General features: G+C 40.4%; 1 protein-coding gene across 1 annotated transcript; it reads left to right on the top strand.

Moving 5' to 3' along the window:
• Window positions 1–3,368: 3,368 nt before the first annotated feature.
• Window positions 3,369–11,419, top strand: LOC120733915 (ubiquitin carboxyl-terminal hydrolase 2-like). Its single transcript, XM_040032435.1, has 12 exons — window positions 3,369–3,738; window positions 8,088–8,135; window positions 8,229–8,352; window positions 8,444–8,555; window positions 8,636–8,746; window positions 9,042–9,106; window positions 9,210–9,313; window positions 9,481–9,561; window positions 9,662–9,740; window positions 10,009–10,116; window positions 10,207–10,327; window positions 10,580–11,419. The coding sequence occupies exons 1-12, from the start codon at window positions 3,553–3,555 to the stop codon at window positions 10,683–10,685; spliced, it is 1,245 nt and encodes a 414-aa protein (XP_039888369.1). The 5' UTR covers window positions 3,369–3,552; the 3' UTR covers window positions 10,686–11,419.
• Window positions 11,420–20,287: the final 8,868 nt, after the last annotated feature.

Genomic DNA, 20,287 nt, shown 5'->3' on the forward strand with positions numbered 1-20,287 from the left:
AACATTTAAAAGCTCATCAAAATGATTTCACACATTTGTTTTCCTTTTGGTCACTAGACCAGTTGGTGACCACCTTGGCAACCACTGGTCGCTGTAGATAATTGTGTATTCCCAACCAGTTGGTGACTGGTTGTTGGGAGTCACTGGGTATTTTAATGTTGGCTTCATTTTCAGTTCTGGAGCCCGGTTGACCTCACAGCTTCGGTTTTATTTTTTAGGTATGTTTATTTACATGTTACCCTCAGGATGTAGTCCTGATTTAAATATCTGAACACTTATCGTAAAGACTCAAGTAAACCCATTCCTTCGTATCGGGTTCACAGGTTGGTTTTGGACCAAACATCTGCAACACTTTCATCATCCTCACCTGGAGTCTGTGGTCATTTTCAAAATACAGATTGTGACGATGGGAAACGCAACACATGCTGTTCCAGGTGACTCACTGTGACTCGGTGGGTTGGGTGAGCGAACAGTTTCTCTCTGAGTGTGCTGCTACAGAGAGTTCAAAAGGTTAGACAAGAGGAAAAGGGTCAAGCTTAATCAGCAGAAAAACTACAAAAAAAACCCTTTTTCTTATTTTTTCTTTTATACCAGCTGCATCAGTGCAGCAGCACACGAGACAGTGAACAATTACTGAAACTCTCACAGATTATCATCCTAAATTCACCCTCTCATCGAAAGCTACTAAGCCAGTTCTCCCTGATAAACCTGCAGCTTTACCCAGTGAAATGTGTGTCATGTTTAACATGCAGTAACAATTATTCATGGCTGGAATGTCAAGAAGCTTCATTCTTCCTGTGCGTATGGAGAGTTTAATTATAGGGTTAATTAAAAATAATTCTCGAACTCTGTCTTTTAGCTGTGCTTGCTTTGCTATTGTTTCAGGCGTTGCCTCACTGACCTATTTAGTGCACATTCATTTTTTCCACAGTGTGGTAGTTTGACGGGGATCGGGCTGCATGTTTGAATGTTATGTGCTACAAATCTGTAAGTGGTCAGATTCTCATTAAATGTGGAGCTAATACTCATAAAATCCAGAGGACACTAATGATGGACTTCCCTCAACCTCTCTTCTATCTCTTCTGTCCACATTTTCGATTATGTCATTTTCAAAATGACATCATTTGTGGAACTAAAAGCGTGGTTTCACCTTTTCCTCATGCAGTGCTACATATAGGTATAAAATCTGATTCACCAGCTAAGCATTGCGCTACGTGACTATGAGGCCACCGGACTTTGCTCCAGGATTTTAATGGTCCTGCCGTTGCAGCCAGTAGATGAAATCATAGAAGCTAACATGGACCTGTTAAAGTTTACAAGCCTCTTATCAAACTCAAAGCTGTTTTATATAGTTTCTATAAACCAAAATCATTGAGATAAAAACATTACTGTTTCTTTCCTATAGCAGTGCAGCAAACTATTCCTTGCTGTGTGATGTTGAAAACATCTTGTTAGAAAGCTGTAAGCAGAAATACTTTCATCTCTGCCTCCTCGTTTATGCTGTTGTTGATGAATATCCTTCATTAAAACACACAATACAAGAGATCAGCTGCTCTTTGAGCTGTGTCTGAATTATCAGAGCTGATAGGCTGAAAGAAATTGTGATCAAGCTCAAACGTTACCTTTGTCCACGTGGCCATAAAATGTAAAGCTCCTTCTTATATATTGTGTACTTAGTATAAAAGATATTCACCTCTTAAAACAACAGAAGGTTACAATATGACTTTTATTGTATTTACTTACATACAATGCAATACTTATTGTAACAAAGTAACTTATTAGAGAAAAAGTGTTCAGGTTGTTTACTTACATTAGAGTCAACTGAACATTTGAACTATTATAATTAATATTGTATGTTTTGGACCTTTAATTCAATTCAATTAAATAAAACTTTATTGATCCTGAACATTGGCCCCGAAAGAAATTGGGTGAAGGCTGCCAACCTTACGCCAGTGCCATCTTACCCTTCCAACCATACATACATTACACAAACATCACATGGGGAAGACGGGGCAGAGAGGTATAACAATGGAAAAAGCACAACATGAGGAAAGACGAGGAGAAAAAAGAACTCCCCCCAGACTGAGCTCCTTACGTGTGGATGATAGGTATAGTAAATAAAACACATAAATACATAAAAACAAGACAACACAAAGAAAAACAAGTTAGGGGGGTTATGACCCTCCAAATAAAATTATGAATTATCTTGCATAAATAGGCTGTTGATTTTCTTTACTCATTTCAGTAATTATCAGCAAAATAGTTGCATTTTTAATCATCTGGGAATTTACCCAGATTTATTTATTTATTTAGACAGAGATCTCGACCCCTCAATGTTCAGCACAAAGTTACGCCCATGATAGGACAAACTAAGTAGAGAGTAAATACGGTGTTTGTCTCCCAAACACAAACTGGGAGCTGTTTCCACAGGACTGGAGCCTGAAACTCAAGTAACCACAAGCAAGATGCCAATATGCAAGAAATATGCGCTCTTTTTCTAGTCCCTGTAAGAATTTATTAAGAATTGTCATTAAAAGTAAAACTTAAATTAAGCGTCACTTTAAGAATAATGTAAAATAGCTTACTAACAGTAAGCTATTATAGTAAGTTACTATAAGGACATACAGCATTAGTATTTAGTGCTCTAAAACTGGTGCAGTTTTGCTATTGAAACTCTGACAAAACCCATGATAATGACGCTCAAAGTGGGTTATAATAATTGCATTAAAAAATAGAGATTGCGACACGTGTTTAAAGAAACAAACAAACAAACAAAAATGAACTTGCTTGCAGTTTTTAACAGAGCTTAATTTTCATTTTTAGTCATGAAAATGTAATGCAGACATCTCCTGTAGAACAAAGACATTAAGTGAGTTACGTTAATTATTGATCGTGAATTGCCCACAGGTATGAATGTGAATGTGACTGGTCGTCTGTCTCTCTGTGTCGCCCTGCGACAGGCTGGCGACCTGTCCAGGATGTACTCCCCCTTTGCCCTACGGTAGCTGAGACAGGCTCCAGCTGATGGATGGATTGATGATCTCCTGTAGTTATGAGGAGCACAAATTTCAACCCATTCCTGTGTACTTCAATGGAATGTAATTTAGAAAACTTTGCTTTTGTAAGAAGGTAAAATTGTGGATGGCGTCATTAAATATACAAAAGTTGTAAATTTTTTAACGGACTTTGCAATGCTTTACATACTGATTTCCTGAAACAGGTTTTTGAATAAGTGATTTAATCGAAGGTCACAGCTGCTTATTTCACACCTGTCGATGCGCAAAGTAGAGGTAATCCGATTTCCCACAGCACGTAAAGGCAGCACCAGTCATTTCGGAGTGGGAGGGGACGCACGCAGTAAAAACTCCAGCTCACGCGCTCTGATAGTCACAACACAGGAGATCTGCGTGCAGGTGAGATACTGAAGAGACATACTGACTTTGCGCAAGCACAGCGGGATCCCACGCGCGTCAACTCAGCATCCATTTACCTACACTTGACTTCGTCTTCAGTGAACGACCTGCGTGTGCGCGATTTGGAGCTGCTATTTGGATGACGCTACAATCTTTCTATCGGACAACGAACATGCCGTCTCTGCGACACTCTTACACCGTGACGGTGCCGGAGGACCCGGCCGCTCTCCCCTGTGACAGACCGGAGATGAGGCGCAGGAGCCACCCGCTGTCCCGGTCCGTGCTGGTGTCCACATTCATGGGTCTGATCATCAACCAGGCCAAGGTGAGTCCAGCACCCCCTGGATCTGTCTCATCTGTGTCAAAGCATCCTCCTTCTGCGTGATTTTATTTTTGGTGCCTCTCTGAATTTATCAGACTTTCTGAAAATATATAAAGAACTAAAGTTTTTGTGCCTTTGCATATAGTCCTAAACTGATTTTCCAGGGGTGTCACCACGATATATGGTCGTGAGGGGGCCTAGGCCCTGACGAGGCTAACGTTTCAGTATATTACTGCACAGATATTGGGATGAAATTATTAGCAGTGACGCATAAAGAGTAAAAATATGATGATAAATGAGGAGAAATGGGATTACAAGAGCAAAATAGACAGCAGATACGTAAGGATCACGCAAACTAGAGGAATTTGTGAGTGAGGCATAAGGTACACCGACTTAAAGGAGTCAGTTTTAACAGCTCTTGAGCCTTTAGTCATTACACTTGTAAACCCTGTGAAGAGCCAGAGGATTTGAGGTGGAGGTCTCAGTTTGACCTTTAGCCAGTCATTGGTGTCGAAATGGAGAAGTACTGGGCTGAAAGCGCACACACAAGCGGGCAGGTCTAGGGGGGGTTAAGGGCTGCTCTAACCCCTGCATCATCATCATTTACTATTCAAGCTGGTTGTGTAATAGGAAGAAAAGCTGTTGATAAGGAATGTCCACTTATCATTTACGCAGGACATTTTGTTCACACGTAGAGCTGCACATGTGGGTCCATGTGGGTCTGCGGTGTTTGCCTGAGGTCACAACGTACACACATCCAGTCGTCGCTGATGGGGGATATTATTGGTTTACTCAGAAAGTGCGTTTGTCGGTGTTTACACTGTCAATAAGTCTCTAATTAAGTCGCTTTTGAAGGCGTATTTTAATATTTTGGCTTTCAGTGAAACCCCCACCCCTGCCGAACAGATGCCCAAGAAAACCTGGTCAAGACTTTCTTGGTTGTTTTGTTTGTTTGTGATGATGGCATCAGACATATTTAGTTTATGGTCACTTAAAAAAAGCAGAAGATCTGTATATTTTGCAGGACATTGTCTGAATATCTGAAAAGGTGGAAAGAAATCTACAGCTGATTAGTTTATCCGCTGACTGTAGCAGAAACGCCAGCAGCAGTGAATGCCACTCAAAGTCAGAATTTCTTGGGTTTTCTTTCTTCTCCTTTTTTGTTTTTTACTTTAAACATATCAGCATGCTTTAGCTGACTTTAGCCTTCAACTCAAAGTCAAAGTACAGCCAGAGGGAGCTGTTAGCAGGAGCTTATCCGCAGCATCAGGGTGTAGCTTTTCACAGCTGCCTTCAAACATCTGAAACTGGCTGTTCATTAAAAAATAATAATCGGATAACTTATAAATTCCTCTGTTCCTGCTCATTATTTCGTATCCTAAGCACAGTCTAGGGAAAGTAATAGTACTTCTACTTGAGTATTCTGGACTTTTCCCAGCTTTGCTTTTCATGAAGCAAAGATTTATGTTTCTACTGTTTCCAAGGGAGTGGTGTAAGCTGGCACCATGCGTATGCAGGAGGGCTGCCTGCTTCATCACATGTTATGTGGCCTTGTGCAGGCATGCAGAGCTGCTTTAGCGCACATTCTTGCGCTTTCTCTCTCTGTCTCTCTGTTTTTCTTTGAAGTCACAAAGACCAGCGTGGCGAGCTCCGGTTCACCTGAACGCATCGCTTCCACCGATTTTTGGACGGGTCGTTTAAATCAAAAGGCCCCCGCTGAGTGTGCCGAGCCCTGCCGGCTGGTGCTCACCGGAGCAGATGGGGGGCCCACACCATATGGTCACCTTCGAATAGTGCACAGAGGAAGAGAAACACAAAGATTTTAGGCAAAGGGGAATTAATCGCTTGTTTAGTCATACTTCTATTTTGAGGGATGGAAACGGTGATCACGAGGCACCAAAGCTCTCAGCTAGAAGTACTTATAATCACAGCGGCACATAAGAGGGAGGAAAGGCGGGAACAATCACATTACTTTGTTCAAATATATTAGATTTGTTAATGTTCAGCATTACTAACTAGTAATCAGATACACTCATCCTGCTCGGCTCAGGTTTCCAAGGTTAAGCACTGCAACGCAGATATAATCCGGTTGTCATGGAAGAATTCCACCGGACGCTATAAAGACAACGTGGAATTTTTCTTGCAAATGTTTGTTTCCAAGAACTAAAAACTGCACGACTCAAATGGCCAAAATCCCTCTCTTTCTGCTCTGTTCAGCCAGTTTCTTCCTGTTAAAAGCCAGTTTTTCCTTCCTGCTGTTGCCAAGTGCTTTCTCATAGGGGGTCATGTGAGTGTTGCGGTTTTCTCTGTGGTATTTTAGGCTTTTTACCTTACGATATACAATATAAAGCACCTCGAGGGGCAGTTGTTGTGATTTGATGCTATATAAACAATATTGAATTGAACTGCCCATCAGGAGATTTAAAGGGAGCGCTCTGATTATATAACCACTTACATCCAGATGTAATCCAGAACCCAGGATGCCTGCAACCTGTGCTGCTTTAATATGGATTAAAATGTACTATTAGAGGATTAATACTTAATGGGCTGCAGAAATGAAATGCATAAATGTAATTAGTGTACTATAGTTGCAACTAGTTTGCCTGTTCTTTGTGGAGACGGCTCTTAAAAACAGACTAGAGTCCCACAAGCTAACCCCAGCATGTCATTTCATTTAAAAAGAAAGAAACCATCAGGCTTTAAGTTCATTTTGGGTCTGATACAAGCTACAAACTAGATTTAAGTGTCAGTCTTTGGCTCTTCCAGGACAATGTTAATACTAAAAATGTGAAATAAATGGATTCCATGCTCTTTAATAAATGTCATAAATGTTTCTTCTGACATGCATGATAGCTGTTAACAGGTTTGTGACCTGTAGCCCGTCCTGCATGAGGGAACATTATAATAAGAGTGTAACATGATGTCGAAGAGCAGCTCGGCGCTGTCGCGCATCGACGCCTTTGCTGACAGAAGCAGCGTGCGGAAGTACCGTCATCGGGGCGCTGACGGAAACGTAGGCGGCACAAAGTTTTACGCACACGCTGACTGTGAACCGAGCAGCAACATCAGCTCTGACTCATGATCTTTGTTTAATTATGTTGCAGATGTTCAGGTTTTTGAGCTGAATGTCTTTTCCACCCTCATACTTTGTGGGGGATAAAAAAAAAAAAAATTTTCAATAAAGCATAAAAATGTCATAATCGCACATCAGCTGTCTCGCTCTGTAAAAGGATCCTGTCAGCTCATGCACAGCAGACTTTTTTGACACCTGCATCACTCCCGGGCCACAGATGATTTACTCCAACCTACGGCGGCACGAGTTATGTCCAAAACTAAACCAGCTGATCCGTGACTTCAGGCAGTGATGTGAAACTTTACACAAACAACTGAAAGCCACGCTGCGCTCCTGCAGACCCACAGGGGGACTTTTTGTCTCCGGTCAGCGTCACATGATCACGTTATGTCACCGTTGGCGTGAGCTGGTGGGCTCACCACAGTCACGGGTGCGGGGAGGCGTCACAGCGAACCGTGGTATCTAATCTAAGCACGTGGAACTCTAGCCGATAGCCGCGGCAGACCCGTGCCAGCAATGTGACCGTCATAACGCACACATTGCACGAATGCCATCCTGTCTTTTAAGACTCGTTCACTCTTAAGGAATCTGACACAGCTGCTGTTCACACAGTGGTTTGATCACACTGATGGTGCATGCAGATCTGTTGGCTTCTTCGGCCTTTGTTTTGTTTGTTTGGTTTTTTTTTTAGCAGGTTTGCATTCATTACAATAAAGTGCATTTTGAGTAGGCAGCACTTGTTTTCTCGTAAAAATGGTGACACTTAACCACAGAGCCTAGAAAATAGAGATTTAAAAGTGGCAACAACTGTGTTTTAATCCAAACCATGATCTATTTCAAAACTTAACCGATTAGCCTTTTTATGAGGATAAATAAAATATTAAAAAAACAATACAATATGTTTAGGATTCAAACTCAAAGTCAAGCTGACTCTCCCTAATCCTGGTTCTTCCTGTTAAGAGGGAGATTTTCCTTTCTACTGTCGCCAGTGCCTTGAAAGAACAGTTGCTGTTTAACACGTTATAGACGCAATTTATAGAATTTTGACCTGTTGTTACACATGTTGGAAAAAACACTATAATTTTGAATATTCCATTCGATTCCATTTTTGTTGTGCATGGTCAGACTTTCACTGGTTTACTGTCCTTCTCACTACCAAGTGCTTGTGAATAAATGTAGCAGTGCCTCCGATCAGTTGCTCTGTCATTTGAAAAACACATTTACTGTCATGTAAATCTTTAATGTTGACATCTCTCTTTTCTTTTTTTTCTGTGAGCAGAACAAGAGTCTTCAGGGCCTGGTGGGTTTGAAGAACCTGGGTAACACTGTAAGTGTCACGTTTTGTCCTTTAAGTGCAATTAACTCGGTTTAGTCTTCACTTTAATAATTACCGGGCCTCTCTGTTTGATGTGATTTGCAGTGCTTCATGAACTCCATCCTCCAGTGTCTGAGTAACACTTTAGAGCTGAGAGATTACTGTCTGAGAAACTGCCACATCACAGACCTCAACAACAACTGCAGGTCAAACACTGCTCTCATCGAAGGTACGATGAGTTATTTTTGCAGATCTTAAGTCGAGTTAATTCCCTACCAAGTTGAGATGGTGGTCTGATTTCTGCAATTTGTCTACCTCAGAGTTTGCAAAGCTGACTCAGAGCCTGTGGACCTCTGCAAACAATGAGCCCATCAGTCCCTCTGAATTCAGGAACCAGGTCCAGAGGTGTGCTCCAAAATTCGTTGGCTGCAAGTGAGTTTTCCACCTTCTTTTAAAGTCAACCTGAAGCCGTGCACATCAGTAAAATCAAGTAAAAACGTCTCCCTCTACAGCCAACAGGATGCTCAGGAATTTCTCCGCTTCTTGTTGGACGGTCTCCATAATGAAGTCAACCGGGTGACGGTCCGCCCTAAAGTGTCCGTCCTGGACTTTGACCACCTCGCGTAAGTGTGGCCTCACACTCAGCCTGTCTGGGTGACTGCTGTATCCCTGATTGGGCTGCAGTGGTCAACATAGCGAACTTTCATCTATAATTATCGTGTAATTGACATTTTGTGGCCATTGGAGGAGAAACGAACCCCAAAATTGGTGAATTAATATTAACAATGAGTTTACTTATCAATATCTGAGTTGCAAAGGATCTTAAAGAGGCTTTAATTGAAGTTTTTATCACTGGTTTGCAGGTGAACATAACATCGGTTTGACTTTGCTGTTTTGTTTTGTTTTTTTATTTTACAGGGATGACGAAAAAGGCAGAAGGATGTGGAACATGTACTTGGCGAGAGAGGACAGCAAAGTAGTGGGTGAGTGATTTCTTTATTTTTTTTAACCCATAGCTGCATAATAATCTTAAATAAGCCTTAAAGGAATATAAATGTTTAACGTGGCCCTCCATCCTGCTCATAGATCTGTTTGTGGGGCAGCTGAAAAGCTCTCTGACTTGCACAGCTTGTGGTTTCCGCTCCACTGTGTTTGATCCATTTTGGGACCTCTCGATACCTATTGCACAGGTAAAATGCCTGCTGTGGTCTTGGACTATCGCATTGCATAAGCCACGGATTTAAAAATTATATCCACGTTGTAAATGTAATTTTTGTAGAGGTTACCGATCTTAATCATAAGCGTTAGGCAAGTCTTCACGCAGTGCTTGATTTCTAACGCTTGTCTGCCTCCACAGAAGAGTTCAGGCGAAGTGACTCTCAAAGACTGCTTGAGACTCTTTACAAAGGAAGATGTGTTGGATGGAGAGGAGAGACCGGTAAGAGGCAATGCATAAATAACCCAAGTCTCACTTTCCTCTGTAAAGATGATGCAATGTATTGATTACACTGCCTACACCGTGTTCATCTCTTTCTTAGACGTGCACCAAATGCAAAGCCAGAAGAAAATGCACCAAGAGGTTCAGCATCCAGAAGTTCCCTCAGGTCCTCGTACTTCGTATCCTTTCCTCACATCTTTGCATTTTAATATTTCCAGAAAGCAGAGAGATTTCAATGATGCCATGTGCGATAAATATATTGAGCATGGAGACTGGCTGCTCACACCCTGGTAATCTCCAGTCACTAGGAAAAAAAATGTCCATTCCCTGACCATTGGGCAGGTGTTCCCTGGAAGTTGCTGCCTGTTGCCAGTCGGTTGTAGCTCGCATCGATCGATGCGAGCTATCTTTGAACCAGTTTTGATCCTTGACCCAGTGTTCCCGCAGACCTTAAACGATTCTCAGACTCCAACGTCCGAGCCAGCAAGCTCTCCACTTACGTCAACTTCCCTCTTAAAGATCTGGACCTGCGAGAGTTTGCCTCAGAATCCAGTGGTATGTATTTTCCAGAGGAGAGAAGGACAATCAATCTATTTTAGCTTTGCCGCTGTGTTGACTGACAGCTGTGTTGTCTCTTCTCTGCAGAGCGCCCTGTGTATAACCTCTATGCAGTGTCCAACCACAGTGGAAACGCTTTGGGAGGCCACTACACAGCCTACTGCAAAAACCCAGCTCTGGGAGAGTGGTACAGCTACAATGACTCCAGGTATCAGCTCTCGCATCATCGTGTTACTTAGCGTATCATCTTATCAGACTGGCAGAAAGGGTTAAAGTCTAATTAAGCTGTATATACCTGCTGTCAGATTAAAGTGACCTAATCTTAATTGCATCAAGCTGACCTCATTACAGCTTTACAGCAAAGTGTGCATGTTTGGAGCCTGGTTCATAATGTGCAAATATTTAACTTTGTGCTAAGCTGCCCTCGCTTCAGTGTTTCCCGTGTGCCCTCTCTGTGCAGGGTGAGCCCGATGTCCTCCAGCCAGGTTCGCAGCAGCAATGCCTACGTCCTCTTCTACGAGCTGGCCACCCCTTCACACAGCAAATATCAGACGTGTCGGCTTTAGGTGCCATCGAGGAGCGATAAGCCGTGCTAAACTCGGACTGATAACAGGGAAGGAAAAACAAAGGAGTCAGACGCTGCCTGCTGGGAGATGGCTCCACCTAGTGGAGAGAGTCTGACCAATGCAAGCTGTGAAAAAGGAGCGCCGAGACGCCAAACGGTGGATGTGAAGGCATATTTACACTGAAGGATTGAAAGCTTCGCTCACTGGCTGGGTTGAAGTGAAACAACAGTGGGAGGAAATGTAAAAAGTGTGAAACTTGCAATACACTGCTTGCAATATGCAAGCATGTTTTGTTTTTTTGTTTTTTCCTTATTTCACTCAAAAAGGACATTTTGAAGCTTCTCTTTTGTCACTTGAGTGCATTTTTTTTTTCTCTTTTGAATATAGATTATTAGTGTTAAGCATTTATTGTTATTACAGAGACTTGAGAAGCACGCCTCACACACCAAATGCAAGATATAATTTATTCTATTTAATATGATGTCAGAGCTTGAGCGTGCATTATGTGTATATATAATTTAACAAAGCTTTATGGTTTCCCTCTCTGCCAGTGCAGAGGGAACGTCCTATTATATTTTTGTACAGTATTTATCAACAGCGCAGCGAATGTAACTGTACTGTGGGAAAAGTCACACCAAGCACATACCAAAGCAGCTTCTTCCAGGAAATGTGACTGACTTAAAGCCTAAGACAGTCCAGCGCCTGTAAATTATTAAAATCCATCACTAACTTGCCCTGCATGTGTGATTTTTTTTTTTTTTTTAATTAATTAACCCTTTATTTTCACACTTCACAGCAGAAATCCTGTGTCACGTGCAGCAGACACTTGCTGATCCAGTCGAATAAATTAGAATGAGCTGAATACACAGAAGAGCCCATAGATAGTCACCAGCAGTGTGTGCTGATTAAGACTTTCTGCAGAACGGTGTACGGTGGCCCTGAGAGGCCAAGCGGACTGCAACATAAGAAAACACCAGCAATAAGAAAAACACTGCAAAAGCACACAAAACACAACGGAAATAGGAAAAAACTCTTTTCCACAAGCACAAGGGAAGTGTTTCTGGGGAGACAATAACCCGACGGACCAGTTGCAGAAACCAAAATATGCTAAGAATTGCGCTGGGAGACACTTCAAAGAAGTGGAGGATCTATCGGTTTTGTGAGGAAAGAAAAGATGAAAGGTAAGTGTGTTAGCCTAACTATTAGCCTAAAAGTCCGTCATCGGTATTATATGAATCATGATAAAACACACCTAGCATGTTTTGGGTTCCTGCAACTGGTCCGTCGGGTTATTGTCTCCCCAGAAACACTTCCCTTGTGCTTTTGGAAATCTTTTTTTCCTATTTCTCTTTTCTTTTTGTCGTTTTTCTATTTTGATTGTGTTTTGTGTGCTTTTGCAGCGTTTTTCTTATTGCTGGTGTTGTCTTAAGTTTCTTAAGTTGCAGTCTGTTTGACCTCTCGGGGCCACCGTAGGCAGTGCCTTTGTGTACATCGTACGAGACAAGTGGCTCTTTAGGCCTTACAGCGACCCTGAAGTCAAATTAATGCAATAAATCCATCCAGACAGGGGGTGTCCCAACTCCTGTTAATCAACACTTTCCCTTCCAGAGTATCATTTTGGTCTCACCAGTCACTTGTGATCCACTAATCATCAACTACACCTTCATTCCTTCCAAAGGGGTTTACATATTTGCTCGGCAAGCAAAAAGCTGCTGGTTCGCGTCCAGCCAGAGACATAAATTATCTCAGGGTTACATCAGGAAGGGCATCTGGCTTAAAAATCTGCCAAAACAAAACATGCAGGGCTGCCTGGTCAGTTGACAAAAGATCAGCTGACAGTAGCACTCAGCTGCTGATGATCAACTGCTCTTTATTAACTGATCAGCAGGTGAGCACTTCTATAAAAGCAGAGGTTTTGCCAGTTTTCCTGGTAACCAGGTGCGTGGTAGACCATGCACTGCTGTGCACTGCTCATGTTGAATGTTAAAGGTCATAACAGCACAATTAGAAAAAAAACAAACAAGTGTCTCCTGATGATGTCATCATGTCCCCGAGAGGCAGCAGTGCTGAATGAAAATATATTTTAAATATCCTGGAAGGCACTAGATCTTACTAATATATTGCAAAGCCATCCATTGGGCTGATCTAAACTGTGCCTATTTTTATAGATAACAGCTGTAGAAATGCTGCATTCCCCTGATTATAATGACAGATGGCACTTACACTGTGATGCTCAAAGCTCGCCAAAACATACATTTTATCAAATCATGACCCAGTCACTTAAAGAGATCCTCAAACCTTGATGAAAGTGTTTTGATGTAAGAGTGGAGAACCTTTGAATTTTCTCTTTCAGCAGCTGGGTCATGATTTCTGGAAATAAATGTTATTACCTTTGAGCACCACAAGGTAAGAGGCATTTACTTCCACTGTAATCAAAAGAAGGGGTTTATTTCTGCAGCTGAGTTCCAAAACTCAGGTAAATCTTACTAAAACAATCAAACAGAGGACAGGCCAGAGGAAAATAAGTAAGATTTTCCCTTTAATGTCCCCTTTTTTCCCCTGCTTCAGATGCCAAACATGGCAGAAAAATTACTTCAATGCATTTTGTTAAACAATAAAAAAAGAATCAAACTGCATTTCATTTAAACAAACACAGTAAAACAGAGTCTGCAAAGTATTGTTTCTTTAATTTCCCTAAAACAGTAAAGAATCATATTCATTTTGCCTTAAGTTTTCTTCATGTTTAACCTTTCTCGTACTACTGTGGCACACCTCAAAAAAACCCTGAAACTGACGAAGACTGGAGATATTGATGTTTTTCAGAGTTAATCGTGACACAGTTTCCTACCATTCTGGCTCATTTCATTTTTTAGATATATAAATGATGCTTAATGGTGCAGCTCTAAATTGTATTGCTTGTAGGACAGATTAGTTTGTCTGTGAAGGTTCTCAGTCATCCAGGTCATCGTAGTCTAAGGAGCTTGGAAAGAAAAGCGTCTGGACTTCTTTAAGTTGTTTGAAGACATTTCACCTCTAATCCGAGAAGCTTCTTCAGTTCTAAAGTCAAACGGCGGAGAATCCCAGATTAGATTAGATTAGATTATGTAAGGAATTGCAGCTTCATAAAGCAAGATGACCTACTTTTCTGAGTGTGCTAGTAGTGTAAAAACACAACATCCTTCTATTTACCACCAACTTTATAAAATATTAATTAATATTAGTAATTTACCCCAAAAAATTCCTCTGTGCTAAATATCAATTAGAGGCTTAAAACTGCAGGGTGAATGACCATTTTCACCCACATTAAAGCCACATTCATCATGTAGGTCTTCCCCCACTAGAGGGAGCTTTGCGCAGTCGTGCAACATTCATTGATGACTAGAAAGAAGTTTATCCAGGAACCTCTGAAGCAACTCTCAAACCTTCAGCGGATACTGTCTCTGCTGTGAAGCAATTAATCTATTCTGTTTAATGGGAACAATACTTTTCATGAAAAAAGGAAAATATTTAATATTATTAATATTAATATTATTAAATATTTAATTGTTATTTTTAATATATAATCAAACTAACACATCAGTCTAACCGGGATGGGAACCTTTGTTGTATTCACCTCCACCATCCTCTCTTCTTTTCTCCCCCACTTTGACTTAAACTCTTATCCTTGAGCCACTGAGCAGGTTAACGCCTGAAGGAAAAGCTGTGTGTGTGTGTGTGTGTGTGTGTGTGCATGTGTGTGTGTGTGTGTGAGTGATTAGGTTTCAGGGGCTGGGACAGATGATCTGTTTGTGACTGGGCCAGTTTGTGAGGAGCAAAGATAAAGTTATCAGAGCAGGCCTAAGTGTTATCACCACTGCAACACAAACTGAGTTTTAGCACACATGGTCAGAGGGATCAGTGTCTCGTCGTTAGCCTTGAAGACAAGAGCTGTGGGTACATGAGGACTGGTATTTATCAGCTTGTTATAAATTGGATGTGGTCCATTTCATGAAAATAGATGCGATGCAGATTTATTCATTCGCTGATCATTATGATCATTAAGCCTTTTCAACTTTGTCCTGCTGATTGTTTCAGGTAGTGCTTTGAGCTAGTTTGGGCTTTTATGAAAGGGTGAAAGTGCTTCACTGTTAAGGACAGGGATACTCCTGATTTAGTGCATGAGAAAAAATGAGCTTCATGGTGAAATGAGAGTAAATGTTTCATGCTGATTGTTTTTGATCAAACCCTTGATGATGATTCCTGTCTATGTGATTAAACTGAAGCCTTTTTAAAGACTTTAAAAATAAAAGAGGTGTTTGATATGGGTCTAAAACATCTGGGTAAAGTCTAAACTAACAATATTGAAGAACGGTGATACATAACCTGTTAATAAAAATAGATTTATCTGATGTGTAAATGCTAATTAATGATGAAGAATCTATGAGAAGAATAGTTTGGGTTGTATCTAAAATGCATGTTGAGGCTTTAGATAAGGCGCGCCAAACTCTTCTTACATTGTGGGCAATATTCAGTCCCCTTTGAGCTTAAGCATGGCAGACCCATATGCAACTACTGCCCAATTAAAAACCTCAAATGGACATCGGATCCCTGATATTTCTTATGAATTTTCAAGAAGACCCCTCAGTTTTTCTACATTTTAATGAAAGGTTTCTGCAGTAAATCAAAGAAAATTGTCAGAACGGCTCCTTAAAGTGTAAAATTACTCATGAAAAAAGTACCGGCATCTCTTTACTGTGATTTTATCAAATAATTAAAAACAAAAATGTTTGTTAATTGTCAGAAAATGTTCTATTTTTAACCCACTGTGAAAACAACACAGAAGTACACTCATGACCATGTAAAACTGTTTAGTTGTTCATTATCGCAAATATCTAATCAGCTGTGCAAGCCATGCATTTAGGAATAAAGACATGGTCACGATGGCCCGGAGTTCAAATTGAGCAATGGTGAAGAAAGATGATTTTTGAAAAAAAATATACAAAATATCCAGTCAGCAGCAGTTCTCTGTTCTCTGAAATGTCTTGTTATTACCAGAGAAGAAGCAGCAGAAGACCACACCAGGCGCCACAAGGAATCTGAGTATACAATTCACACAAGTTCACCAAAATTAGACAATAGAAATTAAGAAAAATGTCGGGGGTCATTGTCAGTTGGACATTCTGTCACATCCCCACGAAGAGGTCTAGAGGTGTGAGTTTGGGGACCGGTAACAAATGTGGGGGCTCATCTGGGATATGAATGAAAGGAACAGCGATTAGGATTTGGTGTGTTGTTTGCAGGTCGCTTGTTTATTTCTACTGTATCTGGTACAATCTCCCCAGTTATTGATATCGATATCATGGCAAAACGTCAAATAGACACACTGATCTCTCCAAAGTGTGAAATGGACACACATGCAGATGCTGTAGTATCAGTAGGGGGAGATAATATACAGTATTTAAAGCCAAGAAGTCAACAGTGACCAAGGATATGAAGTACATTCCAGGGTCCTCTGATGCCAGAAACGGCTAAGTTAGTTGGCTAATATGTATTTACATGTAAATGTGTTATTAATGTCTCTTTAAAGGCTGTCCTTTGATCCTTTTATCATTTTAATGTCGGCTTGAAATAAAAGATCTCCCTCTGCTGGTACTGTAGAGTACTGCTAGCCTGATATTAGCAAGTTGAAAAAACAGGATCTTTTCTGTTACTATTTTAATGGAATAATAACAAGAAAAACATCTCTATTTCTGTCATTTACTGTGTATCTATTATTACTATGGATCATGTCTTTGTAGAACTGCAGAAAACACTATTTAAAGTCCATAATTTATTCCCTCCTCATTTGCAGTTTTCACATTTTCCAAAGCCAACCAGTGGACCAAACTGGACCCTTTCACAGGCCAGTTTTGGCTGCCCCAGTCCATATGTTTGCAACCCTGGTTTAGATGGAGGATCAAAACGAGAAAAATAAATAATTATAAATCAACCCTTACAGATCTACTTGATGATATGCCAGTGACATCTGTGGGAATGATGATTTTCTTTGGTTGTTTGGTTATTTATAAAATTTGAGAGGCTGCTTGTCAGAAAAACGAGCCCATAATATAACACAACATTACATAAGCCCATAGTCAGTAAAAAATGTCCTTTCCACTTTCATACACACACAGGCAGGACACTCCCCTCCCCCATGCACACGCAGTTCCTTTGGCGCCCATGCTCACCATATGGGCTGATCACACAGCTCAGGGTATTAACAGCTATTTGCCTGCATGGGGAGAAATGTTGTTTTAGATGTTGTTACCAAGCACTCCCAGTGTTGACACTTCCATAGCAAATGACCATACCATAAAATGATGAAGCTGTCACCTGGGCTAAAGTCCACTTTACAATGCAGACCTCACACTGTGGGAGTTTGGCCCACCGGTCACCTCAACTTATATCAAGACCATTGCTTTAGATTAAGCAGCTTTCATCAGTGTCTACTTTGGGGTCAGCTTATAAGTAATGTTTATAATGACCTTATTGTAAGTAATTCTTTAACAATAAATAACCCTTTGAATGTTGAATATTAACTTCACATTAAGTGTTCAAAGTGGTAGCACTATCTGACCCCAGTGCTAGTTAAAGTTCTACTAACTTTATGTTGAAACGTGGAACGACCTCCAGTTTGGTTTTACCAGAACATATCCGTAGCTGGTTATAAGCTGTGATATGGACGATCTGCACTTGGTGCGCAGAGGTAAAATGAGTAAATCTAGCAGAGAGGATTATCATGTTGACTTTTTAAAGCTGAAACTGTATCACTACAGTCCATGACTCTGAGGCTGAGTCAAGATCTCAATAAAAATACTGAGCAGCTGTAAATGATGACTCTCCCTTTGCTGCATTAAACATTTAGCAGTTGGTGAATAAAATAACTGTGTTTTTACTTTGTACTCTCGTCCTCTCTGTCTTTTGAGACTAGCTAAAGGCAACTATTCTTGCTTGAATAGTACCTCACTGTCCTGAAAGTTCGTGCCGAATTTGGAAAAAGCAGATTTGCTTAAATCTTAGGGAGCCGAGAGGAATACTAGAAACAGTTAAATATTGCTTGGCTTTCTTTTGTTAGCTGGCCTAAAAACCCCAGCTTGAGATAATGGGCATAGCGATGGTAGTCATTATTAACGTTCTCTTTTAATCTGTTTCAGGCAGTGTACACACTCGTGTGGTTTTTTATGTGACTCTTCTTCCTCGCAAAATGATCCCTATGAGTGACACCCAGTCCAATTCAGAGACATTATCCGATAATGGTAGTGATAAAATATCTATAAGGAATATAAAAATATGATTGTAAACTAGAACACACAAAAACTGCAGGGGTAATGCGCCACAAAATCGTTAATCTGGCACATAGAGCAGTAAAATAAACATTCTAATTGAAATTACCTTTATTGCCGAATGAGCACTCAGTGCTGCTGCTTATTTTTGAAGTGATGTACGGTTCACATCAGAGCTCTAAAACTTTACACTGGATACACTGAAACATTAAAAGTTACAGTCCAGCAGCCTATTCAGCTTTAATTTGATGTTATAATGACCGCACCTTTGGCCACATCCACCTCCAGTTTGTGCTGTTGTAACTTTACAGCTTGGCATCATTTGTGAAGTTAGTAAGGTAGGGTTAATAACTTGCACACATGAGTCACCCTGCAGAGGATGTGGGTCACACTTAAAACCTGCTGTAAAATGATGAACTGGTGAAAAGTGGCTCCTCCAGATGATTTTAAACTAAAACTCTGAACATAACCTGCTCCAGTTTTGTTTTCAGCAGAAGTTATCATGGTGACTTTAAGCCTGACATAACTCACCAGCTTATTTATCTCTTGTACACCACTAAATTAAACCAAATTAATTTAAGGTGATTTTAAATGACCTGGTGGTAGTAACTTAACTTTTGCCTTCCCTTTTTGTTAGCCTCAGACAGACAGTGATGTCATTCCTGTATTTTACTGGGCTATTTCACATGAGGATTGGTGTGTCTATATGTGCGTGCATTTGTATTCCTAGTGTGTGCGACCATCATAGTTTGTACTGCTATCTATCTTATCCAGGACAGTATCCTGGTTAAATAAATGTTAAGTAAATAAAATAAAATCTGCTAACGCGGTGCAGCCCCACGCACGGGGCGATCCGCATTAACTCGCTAACTGAGATTTGCCGCGTTAATGTGGTTATGCCGTTAACTTCTTTTTAACGAGATTAACACTGACAGCAACAATTTAATTGCATAATTTTCTAGGCTGTATTTCACCCGTTTCCAGCCTTTTTGCTAATGTTTATCTGAGAAAGTACTGGTATTAACAGTACCCACTGACTATCTTCCTTAGGGTGACCTAGGGTGACCATATTTTGATTTCCGAAAAAGAGGACACTTGGCCCAGTCATGAAGAACTTTAATGATACTGTTTGCTTAAAGAAAATGTTAACATATTTAAACGATGCCTTCTCTGTGCGGTTAATGAATGTTGAAATAAAAAATGTCATATGGGCTTTTTCAAGTAAACAAGTGCTAAAAATTAACTTAAAAACCCCTCAAATTAAATAATGGTACAGAAATAAGGCCTCATCTGTATAATTTTTTTTTTTTTTTTACCAGTACTGGGACTTTACAAGGAAATTTCTTTTGCAGTTGATCTGAAATGCTTCACTTGCGCTTTGGCATCTTTTAAACATCATCAAGCGCACAGCAGCGTGCTGTCTGTCCCGTCTGCGAGCACAGAACAACCACTCACGAAGCAGCAGCTCGGGATGAGGTCACACATATGGGTAGGCCTATAGAAAAACCCGGACATTTTCATCGATCTCAAAACTCCTCCCAGATGGCCCGGACAGAACGTGAAAAGTGGACATGTCCAGGGAAAAGAGGACAGTTGGTCACCCTACCATAACCATGAGTATGGCATCAACCGTTTCACACCAAAGTTTTGGGCACATAATTGTAATAGTTGGCATTTTGGATTTACTTCAAGTACAGTTTGATTACTTTTAGTTTTCTTTTCTTCTTGTAGATTTTCACAAAAAAGTTCTACATTTGCTGGTCGCTAGCTAACACTATAGTGTTAGCTAACACTAGAACGTTATATATTTCATGTCAGTTTCATTGTTTTTTGTGTTTGACTGTATTTGTTATATGTCAAAGATTAAATTCTTTTTCATCAAGCTAGCATGAGCTGGGCAAGTGTCTCAAAGACAAAACTGCATAAAACCAAACAATGCAAGACCCAGATTATTGAGGAAACGCTAGGTGTTTGAAAGCTTGCAAAAAACTTAGCTAGTCCCAAACAAAACATTATTTTCTCAATCTGTTTTCACTGATAGACTGTTGTTCTCAATCCTAACCATCATTGTACCATAAACTGAAGCACCAAGCCTATGGGTGGAAAATTCATAAACTCATAAATTAAGCAAACAACTCAGCTACTAAAGGAAGTATGTGTATAAATCAATAGCCTAGATGGCTCAAGCAACACTTTTATTTGACAGCTATAGAAAGCAGATTATATTTTTATATTTATTTATTTATTTACAACATAGTGATTGCAAAGCTTTTCACTAGGAAATTACAGTATTTGAGCAAA

Source organism: Simochromis diagramma, unplaced genomic scaffold (assembly GCF_900408965.1).
Source record: "Simochromis diagramma unplaced genomic scaffold, fSimDia1.1 OVJJ01000216.1, whole genome shotgun sequence".
NCBI lineage: Eukaryota > Metazoa > Chordata > Actinopteri > Cichliformes > Cichlidae > Simochromis > Simochromis diagramma.

Bases quoted from the DNA above. Each gene is read 5' to 3' on its own strand.
- LOC120733915 (XM_040032435.1), top strand. From the start codon at position 3,553: ATGACGCTACAATCTTTCTATCGGACAACGAACATGCCGTCTCTGCGA. The intron at 9,107-9,209 runs GTGAGTGATTTC...TCCTGCTCATAG, and splicing joins AGAGGACAGCAAAGTAGTGG to ATCTGTTTGTGGGGCAGCTG. The intron at 9,314-9,480 runs GTAAAATGCCTG...CTGCCTCCACAG, and splicing joins TCTCGATACCTATTGCACAG to AAGAGTTCAGGCGAAGTGAC.